This window comes from Gavialis gangeticus, unplaced genomic scaffold (assembly GCF_001723915.1).
Source record: "Gavialis gangeticus isolate Ggan-Ray unplaced genomic scaffold, GavGan_comp1, whole genome shotgun sequence".
Lineage (NCBI taxonomy): Eukaryota > Metazoa > Chordata > Crocodylia > Gavialidae > Gavialis > Gavialis gangeticus.
In genome coordinates this window covers 29,986,318-29,998,984 of record NW_017729034.1, presented here as the reverse complement: position 1 = coordinate 29,998,984, position 12,667 = coordinate 29,986,318, and the positions used below count along the sequence as shown (strand labels likewise).

Sequence of the window (12,667 nt, the reverse complement as noted above, 5' to 3'; positions counted from 1 at the left end):
GGAGGGGCTCTATCTCCACTGTAGATCCAACAGCAAATGGCAGAGCCAGGGTCAGTGGCTCTAGATGCTAATGCAACACAGGTCATGGAAAGGTTTCAAGTGCCTGTATGGATGACTTGGGAGTACGGACAAATGCTATTAGCGCTCTCTTAACCTCCAGACTGAAACTGCACTGAAGTCAGCTCCAGCTCAAATGGTTTCAGCACCCACTGTACCCTGGAAATAACATATTTCCTTCCATCTCTAAGCACAGTGTGGCTGAGACTACTGTTGGCACAGGAATAAAGGCCACTAGTGAGCAAGTCTCTTGTACTGGTGGCAGGGGCTTAGAAGCAATGGGCATAATGGCACTCACTCAATGCAGACAGGCTGTTCTGACTGAGGACTTTACTGAGGAGTTGTGGGATGACTGCATCTCTGCCTGGGCTGGATGTGGCACTGGGCACTGTGCAATCTCTATGGTACTGGCTGCAGAGGCTGAGCCAGTGGACTTTCCCATGCTGGTTTCTAAGCTCTTCTTCTAGTAAAATATGAGGGCTGGCTGGGCCCTGTTGGAGGGTGAAAGGGCCATCCTACCCCTGTGTAACATGCTGAATAGGAACCAGACTGCTCATAAAAGAGGCAGAGCAGCTGCTGAGGAGCTCTGCAGGGACAGCTTCCACTCAGCCCTTGCTGTGCTGGGCCTGAAGAGAAACTGCAGTCAGACAGCATTGTTCAGCCCATCTCTGCTCTTTATTAGCCTTGGGTACCATTGTGCTGCTCCCCCAGTAGCAGAATCCCTGTCAGTTGCAGCTGAGGAGCAGGGACACCCCTCAGCAAGGCCAGGAAAGGCTGGCTCCTTCTGTGACACCACCCCCATGACTCCTGGCAGAGAGGGGGAAATGAGTCACTACCTCCAGTCACTCAGGTCAGGATGGGCAGCCCTCATCTCTCTCCTCTTCAGGAGGCAAAAGCACTGCACTGACCCACAAGGCAGGGAACCAGATAACCTTGGTCCACATTACTGGTGGCAGCAGTGTTCAGTGGTGGGACCCGTTAAGCCACCAAAATACACAGAGCAGTGTGTGCCCTGTTCCAGCAGCCCGAAGGCTTGGGGCTGCCAACTGTGGTTCATCCAGCTGACCCACAAACAAAGCATCAGAGCTTAGTCTGGACATACTCCAGTGCAGCAGTCAGGACTCCCTGTATGTCCTTGGTATTTCCAGAGCCCTTGGCTACAATGCCAGAGCCCCCTGCTTTGCCTCCCATCCATGTACAGACAGCCACGGCCCAGTCGGCAGCAGAAAGCATGGGTAGGGAACTCTGGGGAAGAGAGAGATGACATGAAGTGAGGTTAGCTTGGGAGCCCAAAGCACTGTAGCTTGGATAGAGAAGAGAGGCATAGAAGGTTCTAGCACAGGGGCGGGCAATTATTTTGGGTGGAAGGCTGCTTACTGAGTTTTGCCAAGCCATCGAGGGCAGCATGACAGGCAGCCAGGGGCAGATAAATATTAATTTTCTAAATTTGTTAGGGGCCCCGTGGGCCGGATAGAATGGCCTGGTGGGCCTTATCTGGCCTGTGGGCTGCATTTTGCCCATCCCTGTTCTAGCAGCTGGGGTCCTGGCAGGACCATGGAGGCTGAGCTTAGCAACCCAGATGCTACTGCTTTGCCTGCCTAATAGCTGATGTGGGCCCTGTGCCTGAATTCTCCCTGTGCAGACTAAAGTAAGCTTAGGAAAGGCCGAAGGCTTGGGCATCTCTTGCCCGTCTCAGCCTGGACTCCTCCACATGGCTCAGTAGCAGCACTGACAGGCTACAATGAGGAGTCCTATTGAGTTCCCTACCAAAAAGGAACAACGTGGTGCCTGGCTGTACTCTGGTCTTTCTGCAGCCCTACTTCCATACCACAGAGCCTGGCCTGCTTTGTTAACCCTTTATAGGCGGAGACTGTTTGCTTGATACATGCAGCAGCCAGCTTACCTTGGACACCTGACAGGCACAGAGTACCTGGCCGGAGGCCTGTGGGCTGAGCAGCAGCACTGACACCCCAGATTTGTCACACAGCTGGTTTACAACCTTTACCAGGATCTAGGAGAAACAGAGGGGGGATGAGTCAGAGCCCAGGCAAGGGAGGCTGGAAGGGAGTGGGAAGGATCATGAACAAGGGACAAGGCAGATCCACAGAGCAGCAGGTTATTGCACCAAGCCCAGGACACGGTTGGACCGGCCAGTGGGCAGCTCAGGTCACTTCATTTTCTGACCCAGCAAATTTTGGGGTGACTCCAGCTACCCATCTCCACCCCACCTCCAATCTTTGGCAACTCCCTTGCTGTGGCTTAATGCACCTATGCTTCTAGCCTGACAGCTCCCTCCGACTCCAGATCCTGGCCCTACTGATTCCACCTTGTGCTACCTGCATAGTGGTATCCTTCCTGGACACTCACCGAGAGGGAGGCCACTGGAACAGTGTCGATTATAACAGGCTGGTTGGGATGTTTCTCCAGCAGGATCTGTGCTGCCTCTGCGGCCTAGAGAAGGAGACACAGCACTATGAGGGACTGCTGCTGCCATGGGCATAGGGTGAGGAAGGCACACACCCACCGTTGCACCTGATGCTACGTAAGGGGCCAGATTATATCCTGAGCTCCTCTTCATCGGCCTTGCAGGGTGGGTGTGGGAAATGGAACCTCTTTTAAAGGGAAAATGGAGTGTAGCATTCATGTTTCATTTGGTCCTCAGTCCCTCTGTCAAGAACATGCTGTCCAATACATTTTTACAGCCAGCATGTGGTTAATTAGCAGGGATTTGGGTTTTCCATTTCCCACGGAAAAACCAAGTAAAATGTGGATTTCCCCTCTTATCGAAATAAAATGCAGATTTCTCATTTTAGCAGAAAAACCTGAAGATTTTGTAGTTTTAAAAAGAGCTCTCTGCAGTCTGGCATTTCCAGCCTGCAGGGGGCTGGGAGGGAGCAGAGGAGGGCAGTCAGGCAAGGGGTGCCATTCACATGGCTGCCAGGCAGCTTGGAGAGCAATTTCCCCCACACAGGGGGAGAGGGAGGGATGGAGTTGAACAGGGCCCAGGGCAGCGTTTGAGGCTTGGGGCCCAGGGCCATAATGGATGGCTGCAGAGCCCCAGTGAGTGGGATGGGGCCACAGGCAGCTTGCTGTGGAGGTGGGGACAACTCCCTGCTGCCCTGGCAATGCATTTCCTGCGCGTGCAGAGCGGTGAGGGGTACAACCTTGTGTCACTGTGCATGCAAGGGACGCATTGCCAGGGCAGCATGGAACTCGCAGTGGCAAGCAGCTTTCCTGCACAGTCCCGCTGTTCCCTGCAGCGCTGGGTCACACCTGCTGGGCTGCAGAGGCTGTGGGAGAGGGCAGCAGGGCAGGAGCCTGATCCTGCAGCGGGCAGTCCCCAACCCCCACCACAGATCTGGGGCACAGGTTCCCCCTACCCTCTCGGAGTGCTTGCAGCAACATGGGTAGAGATGGGCTCCACTCCATTGCAGCAGCCACCACCTCCTGCTGGGGGCAGGGGGCTGTGGCACTGGGTCCCTGGCCCCACAGCCCTGGTGGCTGGGGGGGGCAGGGAGCACTAGCAGGGCTGGGGAAGCTGGGAGGGGTGAGGGACACCAGTAGGGCCAGGAGGTTGTGGGGAAGAGTGAGGGGCATCAGCAGGGCTGGGGGGCTGTGGGGAAGGAGAGGCATAAGTACAGCTGGGGGGCCTGTGGGCAGAAGTGAGGGGCACCAGCAAGACCAGGGGGGGCTTTCAATTTAAATCACAGATTTTGGGGGTTTTATCAGAGAATTTGTGATTTTTTTTTTTTTTTTTTATCAGAGAAGTTGAGATTTTTTAATCAGGAAAAACGAGGATCTCTGTTAATTAGGCACTGGTGCTTTGCTTGAAAGAGATACTAAATCCTTCAGCTACTTGAAGAGAAGATTAAGTCATCAAACTTTCCTAGAACGTGTACGCCTGAAATGCAATCAGATTAATTACCAAAATAGAGGATGCAGCTATGGCAATAAGAGCAGGGCCCAAGGGTCCAAATTCTATTCCCTGCCCTGCCTTTGCTTTGCTGTGGGGCCAGGTGATAAAGACACACCTCAGCTTCATGCCTCAGTTCACCAGTAGTCTTGCAGGAGGGATATTTACCTCCCTCCCAGTGGGGTTGTGTTGGGAAATCAGCAGCTGCTTAGGGTTTTCATGAAGCTCTCCAAATTCTAAGCCCAGAAAGGAGCAGAGATTTTGCAGAGGGTGAAATGTCAGGTCCATCATATAAAATTAATGACTGATTAAGTTTAGATGAACTGGCCACAAGAAGCCCAACCAAGGGCTTCTTTGTGCGCCAGCTGCAATAGCATTCTGCTTTCCCCAGCATTTCAAGGGGATCTGGATTCTTAGCAAGGTTGCTCTTTAGCATACAGAACTGCTAGGGTTTCCTTGGAAGGAAGATCAAACCCAGAGAACCTGCCTGGCCCTCTACTGTAGAGCAGTTTGGTGCGATAAGCAGGCTGCTGAGCCCTGGCTGCTGCATCCTCACCTGACTGATTTCCAGCTTCCTAATGGCCGTGTTTGTAGCTCGCTGCAGGGCTTTGAGGAGGGTCTGTAGTTCTCTTCTCTGCCACTGGGGCATTGCAGTGGTGTCCAGCTCCTGTGGGGCAGGGGAAAGAGTTACATCAGCTACTTAACCCCCACATTTACACTTCCTAGGGGAAAGACAGACAGACAGACATCCTTCTGTGTGAAGAACACAGCACTCACTTTGATAAAGCAGCCCACCTCCTTAGAGAGGTTCTGTATCTCAGGGAGAGAGGAGTTTCCTTGCTTCACTCTCACACAGAGAGAGTCTACTTCTGCAGTCAAGCGCTGGCCTACTTCCCGGGCCTAGAAGAGTGACAAAACAGGCCATTAGAAGATATGCTGCGTAAGAAAGGTAATAAATAGGGCCAGGTCTGTTTTGTTGGCTGGTTGGTGGAAGGCTCCCAAAAAATAGCTGATTAAAGGGTTTGAGCCTTAATGACCAAAAAACTTTTGTTTGCATTTTAGCAGTGATGAATCATTGGGTGTATTTATGCTGGTGCTACGGAGGATGGAGGAGACAATCCTCCCCCTCAATCTGTAATTGCTCAAAGATGAAGAGTGAGCACCCCACAGGTAGGCTTCTTCAAGAACCACGCTTACATGCCTGGCAGTGATCCCAGGCCTTCCTGGAAGAAGCCAAGAGCCCCACTATTGTTCTTTTTTTCACTAGCCTGTACTAGTGAAGGCTTTACAGGGAGAAGCTCCTGTCACGTCCCTTCATGCACATCCTCCCAAGAGCCAACACAGGCTTGTACCATGCCTTCCTGGAGTTGCTCAGCACTGGCCTGGACAGAACACCTCAGTGAGGGGCATTTCTCCTGAAGATACTCCTTAGTCTCAAAGCTCAGAGTATGGTCTCTCTATGGTGCCTGACTCAGAAGGAAGGAAAAACGATTTTACTGGACTCTGGGCTCATCCTGACCTGAGGTGGCACAGGAGGAAGCCCTCGGTTTTGTATCTGGAGAGCAGAGGGCATTATGGAAGAGCAGGCACAGAGTGGGAAAGATGCTCTGCCTGGCAAGGGTTAAGTTTCTTTGACTTCTGTGCTAGTGACCTCTCTCGGATGGTTAACATGTGCAGCCCTCACTGCAAACTGCTCGCCTCAGCACTAAGCACAACAGTAACCTGTGTGGGACACAAAACAGCAAGGGGTGGCTTTGGGTCAGCGCTTCCAGCAAGCAGGGCAAGTGTGCCCCACAGTCTGCTGCAGGGGAGGGTCTGGTCAGGAATGTGGCTACACAGGGGCAAGTCAGATAGCAAGCCCTGCTGTCAGGCACTCAGCCACATAAGGACATCTCATGTACAAAGCAACCAAGCCAGATGGACCAGTCAGCCAGGACCTTTATTTAGGAGTCAAAGACCATACACAAAGAAACAAAATCTTTTTGATTGGAACTGCTCTCGCCTTAGCACAAGGAATCAGCAGTCAGGGACAGCTGTGACAGACAGGAAATGAAATTAAGCCACAGAAGGTCAAACTGTTAACTCCTACTTAGGTACTTGGGTGAGATCCCACCTGCAAGAGTGAAAGGTTTCTTCCTATTTTGGCTTAGTTCTGGCAGAGGCAGGGGAGGCATCAGTGGCACTGCCAGAGCAGTGTGGAGAGGTGAGGGATGAGGTACAAGTCATGGGTGATGTAACCTGGCAGATCTGTGTGGGGGAAAGGAGGAGCAAGACTAGGCACAGGAGCAGGTACTGCAGGTCAGGACTGAGCAGCATTTTACAGTGTGGGTGTGTGCCTGCTCCCTAGACTTCTGCATCACAAAAAGGATGTTTCAGCCTCTTCATCTCACCTGCTTGGCCTGCTCCCCAGTGACAGCAATGATACGACTGATCCCTTTAACCAGCTGATGCTCAGAGATGATGGTCAAATCCTGGACAGCTCCTGTTTTCAGTAAGTGCCTGTGAAATGGGCAAAGAGAGGAAGAGAAAGGGCAAAGAGTCAGGATGTTTGCATCATCGATATTCACCCTGGGCTTGCTATCACAAGACAGAAGGGATTCTGGACAACACCATATTCCGTCCTCTGCTACCACAGGCAACTCTGCTATACTATCTAGCTCAGGAACTGATCAAGCTCATCTTAAGCCCCGCTAAATTGCCTGCTCCCACTACTCTGATTGGAAAGCTGCTTCAAAAGCTGACTCCACTGATGCCTGGAAACCTAATTTTTGGCCAAAATTTATTTATGGACAGTTTACACCCATGTGCTTTTGTTCCAGCTTCATCTTTTAACTTTAATTATAGCTCTTCTCTCCTCCCTGGTATTTACAACCCATGTATGTTTATAAAGAGCAGTCATGTTCCCTCTCTGCCTTCATTTCTCTAGGTTTTTAGTCTCCTCTCATTGGACAAGCTCTCCACTACCTTTATCATCCTAGCAACCCTTCTCTGCACCTGCTTCAGTCTGAATTCATCTTTCCTGAACAGGGGTCACCATGACTGCACAAGACTCCTGGTGAGGCTTGATCTACTGCCACATATAATGGCAATAGATCAAGATTAAAACCTCCCTTCTCTATTGGAAAAACCTTGCTCAGTGCATCCAATTGGCTTTTTTAACAGCTGTCTCATAAATCATCCTTTTGATCAGCTAACGGACCCAAGTTTTTCTGCTCCTTTGTTGTTCCTCACTGATAAGCCCCCCAAGCTCATGGAGTAGCAACAAGAGCTCCTGCTAATGGAATGATCTTGCATTTGGCACTTTTAAAGTTATCCTCTTTCTACTTCTCTAGCCCTCAAGACATCCAATTCTTTCTATAAGGTCCTGCCCTGTTTGGCAGTGCCTCCTAATTGCACATCATCCTCAGAATTCGTTAGAATATGCCTAGTTTTTCTGCCAAGGTGATCAATGAAAAAATATTAAACATCCACACCTCAGTCAGCATTCTGGATGCCAGCAGAAACCTCCCTCTTGAGTGCTCTGTAATCTGCGCTTTGCCTGGCATTCACTTTAAATCACAGGCAGCCCCCTGAACTACGAAATATGGCTGGGTAGAATAGAACTTTGCGTTCCAAAACAGCATTTTTTGTCCAAGGCCCTCCAAATTCCCTGTAGACAGTCTTCTTAGTGTAACAAGATCATTCTCCCACTGTTGCTGATGGGGAAACTGAGACGAAGCAGAGAAGGGATGTTAATCAACTATGGTCATATAGCTGGAGTCTGATTATCTAGCTCATTAGACTGCCAGGTGTGGGGAAGCCCCCTCCTGGCAATCTAACCATTAAGCAACTTTCCTGCCCACCCCCCCAGGAGTGTAAGTAGAGACTGTGCAGAGATTCTCACTCAAATCCTGGATCCAGATGGGAAGACAAGCTAGAAGCATCAGAAGGACAGATCCCACCCCCAAAACCCACCCTTTGACTAGAGAGAAAAGGGAAGAACTGATGGGGAAGGGCACTTACGTCCCACAGCACAGCTCCACAGAGGTCTGCATTGCAGCCTGAGAGTTCTGGGTCAGCACAGTGTCTACAGGCACCCCAACAGACACCACCCTTGCTGGATCTGGGTACATCTGTGAAAGGAGACAAGGAACAGCTGCAAACAGCCAACAGAGCTTATTCTGTGCTTCAGTCTACCACTAAGACCTGAGACCATCCCTCCCACTCCAGACTCCATCAGATGCAGCTGCAGGCAGCCATGAGCAGCTGTCACATACAGGACTCCTGTAAATTAGAACAACAGGTAGACATTAGCCTAAGACAACACCACAATTCTGTCCTCACCTCCCTGCAGCAGGCAGCCTTTTCCACACCACCAGACTGTGGCGTTCAGAAAGACAACTGCCTGGGTACCCCAGAAGCACACCTCTATTCTCTAGCATCTCTTCTCCATAACACTTCCCTTTCCATGCTCTATTTCATGCACTGGGGAAATCCATCATTGTATGTCTCATATAGCTTAAGTGGCTCTTGTTCGTAGCTGCCTTCTGCTGAGGCTTATGAGTTTCCTATCCACCTTCTCATTGTACCTCATCTGTGGTCCGAAGTCCCTGAATGTTTCTCACTAGCATCAGAGGGGCTTCTGCCATGTAGACAGCTTCATCCCGTTTAATCACTTCCTGAATTATGCCTTCTATCTCCTGCATCTGCTGCGTGGTCACTGGAGCCTGAGAAAGGAGATAGTCCATCAGCAGAAAACCTCTCCAGAGATGCACAATTCCAAATAGCATGAAGGAGAAAGTGCTGTGTTATGGGGTGGGGGGAAGGTCATGATGTGTCATGGCTTCTGGATTCAATTCCCAGCTTTACCTCCAACTCTGAGCAAATTGCTTCTCCTCTGTATCTCATTTCCACCCACACTGCATAACTGGGGTAATGGCCCACACTGCATAAGCAGGGTAAAGAGGACCCTTCCATTCTCTTTTCCTCTGCCTTACTCTGTGATCTAGGTCAGCATTAATCCAACAGCATTTGTCACATTCTTTAAATAAGGCACTTTTAGAATGCTACGGCTTCATTCCTTAGGTGCTCACCTGACCTAATAGCCTTTGCTTCCTGTTTGTATACATCCTTCTTGCACCCGGACGGATGCTAGGAGTAGTAAACATTGACCAGGAGTAACCCTGAAGTACACCCAACACTTGCCATACACCCAACACCTGAAGACAGCAAGCCCAAGTCTTCAAGACACTACTGCTACCCACAAGACCTGCATCCTGTCAACCCCCTTCATCTCTACGACAGCCACCCTCACTCCCACGCAGCAGCTGCCAACTGAGCCCCAGCCCCTGCTCCACCTAGGACACAATGAACAATAGGTGACTGGCCAAGAGGCTCAATGGTTACTTCCCACATAGGAGAATGGAACTGGTGGGAAGGTAGAGGAGGGATCGTTTCTCTAGACAAGTCTCATGCGTTCCCATTACTCTTGGGGAATAGCACCATGTGGGATCTCCATCACCTTGGTACTGAAGTCAAATCGCAGCTGCTTGGCAGTAATGTGGGACCCTCGTTGCTCTGTGCCATCTCCCAGGATGCAGCGGAGTGCAAAGTTCAGCAGGTGGCTGGCAGTGTGGTTCATCATGCAGGCTAGCCGCTGGGCCTGAAAGCAACACACCCTGGGTCAACAAGGAGAGCTGGGAGGACATTACAACACCCCACTATGATTGATGGAAGGAAAGCACATGGGTGGGGACCCTGCACCTGCCAGCAAATGCATAAAAAGCAGATGTAGTTTCATAGTTGGTAGGGTTGGAAGGGACCTGACCAGATCATCAAGTCTGACCCCCTGCCATGGGCAGGAAAGAAAGAAAGCTGGGGTCAAATGACCCCAGCCGGGTGATTATCTAGTCTCCTTTTGAAGACCCCCCGGGTAGGAGTGAGCACCAATTCCCTTGGAAGTTGGTTCCAGATCCTAGCCACCCTGACTGTGAAGTAGTGCCTCCTGATGTCTAACCTGAATCTACTCTCAGTCAAGCTATGGTCGTTATTCCTTGTTACTCCCGGTACTGCTTGGGGGAACAGGAACTTACCCATAGCTTGCTGGTTCCACTTGACCAGTTTGTAGAAGGCCACCAGATCCCCCCTCAGCCTTCTCTTGTGGAGGCTGAACAGGTTCAGGTCCCGTAGCCTCCGCTTGTAGGGCCTGCCTTGCTGCCCCCGATCATGCAAGTGGCCCTCCTCTGGACCCCCATCATGCAAGTTCCCCTCCTCTGGACCCTCTCGATACTGTCCACATCCCTCCTGAAGTGCAGCGCCCAGATCTGGACACAATACTCCAATTGCAGCCTGACCAATGTTGCATAGAGGGGGAGGATCACCTCCTTGGACCTGCTCATGATGTAATGCATACATGCCTGTGCACTGATGGGGTACTTTTCAATATGCAGGGGCGTGGCAGGAGGACACATGGACAACAGTCTAAGAGACAGGTCCCAACACACTCCAGAGTGGACTCCTCATCTCCACTCTGTAAACAGACATGCCAACACTAGGCTACACACTGCTAGCCAACCTTGGTTCTGCTCTGGTTAGCTGCCAACAAGGCTAATGGGGAACACCCTCTCCATACCCCATTCAAAAGGGGGAAAGGCCCATTTCCAAACACGAGGAGCAGGGGATGTGAGAGCCCTACTAGAGTAGCAGCTTTGTGCTCTCATTTTGCTAAGCACTTCACCCCTGAAGCAAGACCAAGAAAGGGTGAAGAGCAGCAACTCATTACCTCATCCACAAAGAGCTGCACTTGATCTCCAGCCCGCAGGGTCTCCAGGACTGTTACCTCATGGACAACGTAGCCACCGGAGAGCTGGACTGACTCCACTGGGAACAGCACATCCTCAGAACAGAGCAACACAGAGTGACAGATTAGTATGCACAAAACTCTCCTTGCCTCAGGCCTCCATGGTAGCACAGCAAGGCAAGGCAAGTTCAGTGGCTGGCAGAGCATCTACCCGATAGCCCTGGAGCACAGAATCCCCCTGGATTATCCCCAAAGCAGGTGTAGGATGGGAAGAGGGAGGACAAGCCCCCTACAAGCATCATCCTATTCTTACCACAATCGTGACTCAGCCCTTGGTTTACTTGGTCTGTGGCTTCTGTGTAGAGGCTGCCCATGAGCAGGGAGATTAGCACCAGTCATGGTGATAAGTTTTTGAGACCATGACTGAAACCCCAAACTCACCCGACATGTAGGGGACCACTGGGCTGACCTAAGGGCCTGAGCTGTAAGGGATTCTTGTTACACAGTGGTGCCCTCTCTGGTTCATTAGGGAGAAGTAGACATGCAGCCTGCTGGGGGAATCCCAGCCAGTCCTCTTGGGCTAGAAGCATCTGTGACCCATGGGCGATTCCCAGGGTTCAGGGAAGCAGGGAAAGGTGCGATACCACAGGTTAGCAGAGGCTTATATGCCATGTCCCAGCCCACTTTACAACACAATAATAGAGTCTACATTTATGATAGGAGTCCACTCCAAAGAACCTGCGGTCTTTGCCTTTCAGCCTCTTGATGTGGTGGACGAAACCAATTTTCTGAAAGAGCAGGTATTTTGGAGAGGGGCGTGGGGATTCTCCCCAGAGCCTCTGAGAAGAAAAGAAGAGGACAGAAGAGGGAGCAAGCCACAGGTTGGGCAACCACCTCTGTTTCTCTAGGGCTGGCTCTGCAGAAGTTGCTGAGCCCATGCTTATTTGATGACTGCTCAACATTTCCGTATGGTGGCCCAGCTAGGGAAGAGGGCAGCATGATGGAGGAGAAGGGATGTTGAGCCTCCCTGGCAACTGGCATTGCAAAGAGGGGCAAAAAAGGGAGACAAACAGAATGGAAAAGGCTGAGACATACTCAGCTCAGCCCATTATCTCCCCAAACCATCCACTGCTCCACAAATCACTGGGCTTCTCCCAGTTACTAAGCCACTGTGCATCCTAAGTGCCCAGCTCACCAAGTGGCTGGCACAAGAGGAAGAGCCTGAAGACAACAGGCAGGAGGACTATAGCAAGCAACCTGGTACAATGAAGAGGAGAACACCACTCTGGGGAGTCTAACCAGCCTTAATTTCAAGCTTGGACCACAGAGAGCCTCACCTGCTGTCCCAGAAGCATCAGGTAGCCCTGATCGTGTGCCTGCCCGCCCTGCTCCGCATAGAAGCTGGTCCTATCCAAGATGACACCACAGCGCTGCCCTGCTCCAACTTCTTTCTGGAGAGATCGGTCCTTGTAGAGCATCAGAATGGTGGCCTGACAAGGGCTGAACACTGCAAAAGGCAAGACCGTATCAGGAATAGGCTCCAGCCACCAACACTTCTCTGCCTTCCCATGGGAGTGCAGGTGGGTTCTACAGGTCACCCTGCAGCTTGTCTACACCCCGCACCCATTCAGACTGCAGTCTACACAAAGAGGAAAGATCCCAGTTATTAACCGTGGACAGGACGCACACAAAGCGGTCTGGCAGCAATAAGCTGTATGCTCAAGGACAGTTTTGTGATGATGGGCCTCACTTATGAGCCCCCCAAATCAGTATAGATTCCTGACAAGGTTCTGAGAGCAGGAGAAATGCAGTATGGCTGAGGATAAGACACTGACATCACCCCCTACCTCTAGGGCCCAAATTCACTCTTTCCAGTTATCAGCAGCCATTCTAAAGCAACATTAAACTCTACATAAAGT

General features: G+C 51.2%; 1 protein-coding gene across 2 annotated transcripts in view; it reads right to left on the bottom strand.

Annotated features, from left to right (window-relative positions):
• The window catches only part of AARS2 (alanyl-tRNA synthetase 2, mitochondrial), a 54,176-nt gene that overhangs the window by 15,749 nt on the left and 25,760 nt on the right, over positions 1-12,667 (bottom strand). Inside the window, exons 12-22 of one of the 2 annotated variants that reach the window (XR_002099330.1) lie at positions 12,086-12,255; positions 10,731-10,844; positions 9,471-9,611; positions 8,539-8,676; positions 7,973-8,082; positions 6,361-6,469; positions 4,748-4,870; positions 4,527-4,637; positions 2,425-2,508; positions 1,961-2,068; positions 1,055-1,302 (exon numbers count right to left, since the gene is read on the bottom strand). Coding sequence is in view for 1 of the 2 variants with exons in the window: in XM_019526764.1 (XP_019382309.1) it covers positions 1,138-1,302; positions 1,961-2,068; positions 2,425-2,508; positions 4,527-4,637; positions 4,748-4,870; positions 6,361-6,469; positions 7,973-8,082; positions 8,539-8,676; positions 9,471-9,611; positions 10,731-10,844; positions 12,086-12,255 (1,373 nt within the window). In the remaining variant the exon portion in view is untranslated. Of the gene's footprint in view, positions 1-713; positions 1,303-1,960; positions 2,069-2,424; positions 2,509-4,526; positions 4,638-4,747; positions 4,871-6,360; positions 6,470-7,972; positions 8,083-8,538; positions 8,677-9,470; positions 9,612-10,730; positions 10,845-12,085; positions 12,256-12,667 lie in introns of those variants that run through there. The other variant, XM_019526764.1, reaches the window with a different exon arrangement.